Below are 6,574 nucleotides of genomic sequence, written 5' to 3'. Positions count from 1 at the left end.
CTAGGAAAATTTACCTAATTATTATCGCGAGAGAGAGAGAGAGAGAGAGAGAGAGAGAGAGAGAGAGAGAGAGAGAGACGCGCGTATTTCGAGAGGATTTTGCACGAGGAGCGCGTTTCCTCGAGCGGGAACGTTGATTACGGTTTGGTAATCAATCGCGACGGTATTAGTCGTTAGACGGGAGAGGAGGATGTTAACCTCTACCCGTGGAAACTTTCTTTCGCGGCTGCGAGTTACGTAAAGGCAAGCGCCGCGACCGGGTAGTAAGCTGCATAGAAACGCAGCGGCGACGGCGGCGGGAGAGCGCGAGGTTACGCGCACAGGAAGTGAAACAGCGCTGCGCTGAAGCCAGAAAGAAAGTTCTCGCTCGGTGTTTTCACTTTCATGGAAATTGCCCGCGCCCTCTCTTTCTCTCCGCAATTGCATTACGCGAATTAGTCACGAATCATCAGCGTTGCTCGTCGCGCGCGGACAGGCAGCCTCGTGAGGCTATATTGATCGACTTCCTCTTCGGAACGGAACTCTTTTTTTCGAAAGATCTCTTGTTCCTGGTTTCGGTTCTTTATTCTTCGTTTATTTGCACGAATGCGGGAAATTTATACGAAAGATTTACCGCCGACGCGCTTGCTATCAAATTTTCGACTTTTCGAAATCTCGATATCTTGTTTTAATTTGCATTTAAATATTCTCACAAACGAAGAAATAAATGCATGCCAAGCGGATAATTTTTGTTTAATAAATTTATATATTTTTATGACATTTATAATATATAAAAATACGTTTATTAAATCGTTAAAATGTCTCGTGTAAAAATGGTATTTTAAACTTATAATTAGCCAGAGAAACGTTGAAACAGGTGGATACACTAATAAAAAAGCATATAAACAAAATTTATATGCACGTTTTTGAAGACTAATTTTAAATATAGTCGAATATTTCATTTATATCGCTTTTTATGCATCCATTTACTGTAATTACGTGTAAAAGAAACAATTGTTTATAAAAGATTTATAAAACATTTTTATAACTTTCATCAAATGGTTTAAAAACCGTGTCAAATTTCAAACGTTTAGTTTGTTTCAATTGGCACATTTAAAACTGATTTTACACGCTTATTAAACGCTTATTATATTTTGAACATAATCGTGTTACTTGGAACGCGTGGTCAACTCTTTCGAGATTTCGACGCGCGTACACAAAGTGACTTGTTCCATTTTAAATCGCATGTTTTTAGAAACAAACTCAATAGTTTCAAGATTTTTTCTATAATTTTTTAATAGTAAAGAAATGTTGCTTATCGCAATTGCTCGGAATGAATTCGCAAACGCGGACATACATCACATCCACGGTTCATAAACGTAATCGTCTTTAGGTGTAGATCTTCCGATGAAATTTTAAACGTTATATTCGTTCCAGTTGTTGACTTTATACCCTGTATGGGCGCGCACGCACGTGAGAAAGAGTGAGATAGAGCGCGTCGTATTTTTCTTACATTTTTTCGCGTATAATATTACGTCGTGTATAATACGGGTATACACGGACGGCAAGAGAAAGTAACATTGTAATCAAGCTGCGTTTTAGCCGAGTTGAAATTAGAATTCAAACGAAAGTGCGAACGCGCGGTGCGATGCACCGGAAGTTGTTGCGAGATAAAGAGATCCCGTTTCGCGCTTAATTAACCGTCTCGTCGCTTATCTTAATTTATTAACGGAGAAATTACAATTTTATACGAGCTGTATCAACATTGCATGCGAGCCATGTATGTTACGGATGTACACTTCGTTGTAAATGAAGGAAGATTATATTCGCGTTTTGCGTCACGCGCCGGGGGAAACCATTTTGAGTTTAAAGTTAATCACCTGTATTTTTTTTACGGTGCACACAATCTAATCGTGAATTCTGCTTTCAGGTGAACAATAGCGCGTAGAAAAGAAAGGACCGAGCCATCTGGGTGCGGCATAAGGCGGAAGGCGAAAGAGGCGGGGAAGTCTCTCGGAGGTGGTTTTAGATGTTAGAAGGCGCGGGGGTGGCTAGAGTGGCCCCGCCGCTGGGTACGGGTCCCGATGCCGGTCCCCGTATCGCAAACACCCACATTAACCTCCACCCTCGTGCCCAAGGAGGAATCAAACATGCCCTTCATAGACGACGAGCTGTTCTGGTATGACAATGACGGAAAGATAGACACTCTCACCCAGTGCCTTCAGGTGAGTGATTAGTGGCGGATTTCGAGTTTGCATTTTAAAATTCACGGGACTCGAAGAGATCTCATTCATCAGACTGCGCGACGACGCCTAGAATGTACAATTTGACTTTCGTTACAGCAAAGAACAGAATTTTGAATAACTAAAGCTTGAAGAGATTTGAATGAAACTTGATTTGGGTTTATTAATTTACAACAATAGAGAATCTAAATTCCATAAAATATTCGAGATGTATTGGATATATACGTAATATTAGTACATAATTTTTATAATCGTAAGATGAGAGCATTGATCAAATCTGTATCTTCATTTTTTAATGTGCCGTATTTTCAACAACGCAGAGCAACACGGGCCAATCGGTGGAGTTTTCATCGATGGAATTGAGTGCTCTGGTGGGAACACCAACGGCATCGAATGTGCCGGTGGAGGAAGGTACTGGTATGTCCGGTGTCACAGGGGAGGAAATTCCTTTCGATCCCCTGGACTTGCTGCGGGAACTCGAGGCAGAGGCCAGCCAACCCACCTCCACCACAACACCTTCGTCCTACAAGAGACAGAGGCACAACATCGCCGCTGCGAACCCTCTATTAGCCGGTAAATTGCACTATCGTTACTGCATGTTACTCATATCAGCAATATCTCTTTCGCGGTGTGTATTAATTGCGTTTTGATATTATGTGTTTAGAAAAATTAGCAGCGCCTTCGACACAACCGTCTCCAACTTCCATCCCTTATGTCTCCAGAACGGAAATTAAAACGGAGAATATCCACCCCGAGGCGAGTAAAGGTAAGTGGTGAACACGTTTCGTCTATTCTGTTTTACGTGCGTCGATATGGCAGGAAAACGCAGCATTGACTGATGATATTGATTTTCTACTTTACCTACGTTGAATCGGTTATCGACGTTGAGCGACGTTGGTAATGTGCATTTTACGGTTAGGTTAGATTTGTGTCGCGTGATGCATACAACCTTCTTTACCTTCGAGCGATTAAATCGACGCATACCTCGGTCGGTCAAGTCACTTTCCACGTATGCCGGGAATTTCAATCGCGTACCGCTGAAAGGAAAACCGGCCAAGGTCCCGTGAACTGCGAGCAGACATCCGCGTTAGCGATAATTGCGTATGTGTGGCTCGTGTACGGTGACTCGGGAGAAAAAAGAACGCGTACACCAATGTGTGTGCGCGCTGTGGCCCAATTCTTATAATTTACAGTCATGTTATAACACGGCGCGCGCGCGCGAGCGCTCAGTTTCGCGACTTTGCTCTGACAAACGTGGACACATCCGTAAAAATGACGCCGTTTCACACAACGTTATCGAACAACGTGTGTAACTAATGGAAACGTCTCAGCGAATCTTGTTCACACTTGTGCATACACACAAGTTCCACCATGGTTTAATTTTCAAGTGATGACGATGTTTTGTCTAAGCTTCGGCTATGTCGAATGATAAAAATAATTAAGTGAATTCTTTAACTACTGAATATTTCAACGAATATGATTTTAAACTAGCAGGAATATTCTATACATGAATACGGATTAAACAAATTCCTAAATCCAAGATTCTATAAATTTTGATATCTACAGAGAGCGTAATTTCTGCAATTTTTAATCTTCTTAAATGCTAGAGGTAACGCTGAATTGAGGGATAAATACTAGATAGAGGTGGTGGTGGTGGTGTGGTGGGGAAAAAAATTTAGGAACGGACTCTAATGGCAGAGCCTTTAAAAAAATTTTTTTTTATAAAGGCTCTGCCATTAGAGTCCGTTCCTAATTTTAGTATATCCACTTCGCTATATGGCGATCGAACGAGAAACCAACAACGTTTTTATTTGGTTTTGAACCCGGGTCTTCGGATTAGCGCACAATCCTCTGCGCCACGATCGCCACACTTACTAGATAGAGGTAAACGCTGAATTGAGGGATAAATACTAAATTATAGATTTTGCAATCCATAGACTAAAACTTAAAATATAAACCAACTAATATCTACTAATAACAAGGTATATATTAATAACGTTCAGAAAAGAAATCTAATATATTTACAGTTTTTTAATTTAAGAACTTATCGTTTTGCACCCGGGACTTGATCATCAATTGGCCATTCAAATTTTTTACAAGTCAATTTCGACGCGCGGGTTTTGTCGAACTTTTGACGAGAGGCGGAGCCTTGCAATTTCGTCCTGACCGCAGGCCGCGACGAGTAATTACAAGCCGTTAGAACACGAATTGAAATGGGTGCTCATCGTTGTTCTTTTCACATTTTTAGAAAGCGGTTGGAAAGTGAGAAACGAAACTTTCTAACAAAACTATTACAAATACAGTTCGAAATCTGCTCGCCCCCCAATGTTGTATCAAATTCAAATCAAATTGCAATAAAGCTAGAATCTCCGAAAGCGACAATGCCACTGCTATTCACGCCAGTAGTAATTTTCGCCATGAGAACCGAAGTCGAATGCTCGATCACTTGACTATGTTTTTTCATAAGAAGAAAGAATGGGAAAGAGAAACAAATCTTTTACTTTTCCATAAACTCACTAAATTTTGTGCCGTCGAGACAAAATTATACCAATTGTGACAACAGTAAAAATGTGAAGGAAATAGATTTTATCAGGATGTCAATTATCTTAAGTGACTTGATGAGACGTAGTTATTTAAAATTTTTATGAATAGAAGAAAATACATTGATTTTTATACATTTTACAAGAATTACGTCATTGGAAGATTACTTTTGCTCATACGTAATAGATTAACAGTAAAACATTGGTCCATATATACATCATATATCTTTATATCACGCAAAATAGCTCAAAGAATTTAAACAACCGCCTATAAAATTCTCATTGCGTATCGAATATGAAACACGATGTATTTTTGGGACTAATTTACATTCTTGTCTAAATCAACCCTTTCCATTACCACCGAGGCATAAGTCCCTGTTTAGAAAATGTAAAGAGACCCGATGATTTAGCACGCGTTCACTGAGAAACGTATCACGCGCGTCGACAAAATTAAAAAGTAAAACATTAAATAAGAACCCTAGATAAAATCAAACAACCAACGTGAGTGCCATTAAGAAATAGAAATGAACTTGGTCACGAAAGGGTTAAAGTATCTACGATTTACATTTCACGCGCGCGCCAGCCAACTCGCGTCAAGCTCGAAACTGTGTTTCCAATCGGGACGCGAAAGCGGCCGATTAATCGGACTTGGTTTATTAAAGGTGTCCCGGTGTGTTATCCGGCGGACTTCGATGCACGGTGAACTCGTTAGACGAGCGGGAGGAAAGCGAGCGCGCGCGGCGTACGCTCAGTTTTCTGAGCGTGCGTCTTCGGCATAAGCATCACTTTCACCGAGCACTCGGTGCGTAACGCGCGCAAAAAGCGGTTTTTCGCGCCGATTCGCCGCCGTTACACGCTCGATCGAGCGGCCGCGGATTTTCATTCGCGAGCGCGTGCGCGCGATTTATACCAGCGTTTTCGTCGGCTCTCCCCGCGTCTCGTGTCACCTTTTCCCTCTCAAACGTCGCGAGATGACGGCGAAGAAACCGCCGGCGACGAGCGCCGCTCGTGAAGACAAAAGTAGGGCAGAAGAAAGTAATCTCGCGCTAAACGTCGGAATAACTATATAATTCACTTTCGGCTCGTTCCGTTACGAAGAGCGACCATCGGCTCGGCGCAACATGCACATTTCTTCAGGCGACTTTCCCGATTTATTAGGCTGCGATCGGGGCGGAACGACCGAAGCCCGCGACGCCCGCCGAAACTCGGGTAACTCCGTTTAATCGGGACTCCCTATAGTTCCCTTGTCCCCGAACTTTGCCGTTTCGTAAATCCTGGATTTCTCAACTCCTTTACGAGCGTCGAATCTTACGGATATCGTTAAGCCTCGATTCCAGATTCTAAAGAGACCCGGATTTGACTCCGTATTACGCGGGAACTTTAAATCCACAACGATTTTTCATCTCGACCTCTATCGAATTCTCGATTCCGCATTCGCGTGTACGCTAAATTCCTAAATTCAATATCGGTTTCAAGTGTCGCTACAAGGGGAGAAAGAGAGAGAGAGAGCGGGGGGGGGGGACTTTGTTTTCCTAATCTCCTGCTGGATATTAATCTTCGCCGAGCGACGGAAGTTCCGAAATCCCCCGGATTCTATCGCCTACAAGATTCTACACCCCGGTGCCCCCTCCGTGGGGGATTCACGGATTCCGGGTTTCACCGATCGTAGCCTTCTCGGATTTGGGATGCCGCGGATTCCCGGGTCCCGAAAACGGCCCTCCGCGTCGCGCCCTCGCCGTCGGAAACGATCCGGGGAATGGAATTCGTCTCGATAACGCGCGCGCGACGCGCGACGCGCAAGTGCGTCCGTCT

General features: G+C 42.9%; 1 protein-coding gene across 1 annotated transcript in view; it reads left to right on the top strand.

Moving 5' to 3' along the window:
* Positions 1–6,574, top strand: part of LOC105568314 (ecdysone-induced protein 74EF) — a 181,264-nt gene that overhangs the window by 46,082 nt on the left and 128,608 nt on the right. Inside the window, exons 2-4 of the mRNA XM_012023888.1 lie at positions 1,910–2,204; positions 2,543–2,795; positions 2,887–2,988. Of these exons, the coding sequence (XP_011879278.1) occupies positions 2,064–2,204; positions 2,543–2,795; positions 2,887–2,988 (496 nt within the window). The 5' untranslated portion in view covers positions 1,910–2,063. The remainder of the gene's footprint in view (positions 1–1,909; positions 2,205–2,542; positions 2,796–2,886; positions 2,989–6,574) is intronic.

Source organism: Vollenhovia emeryi, unplaced genomic scaffold (genome assembly GCF_000949405.1).
Source record: "Vollenhovia emeryi isolate VEMERY1.0 unplaced genomic scaffold, V.emery_V1.0 DF939130.1, whole genome shotgun sequence".
Classification (NCBI taxonomy): Eukaryota; Metazoa; Arthropoda; class Insecta; order Hymenoptera; family Formicidae; genus Vollenhovia; species Vollenhovia emeryi.
The sequence above is the reverse complement of the archived record's forward strand: the minus strand, read 5'-3'. Positions and strand labels throughout refer to the sequence as shown.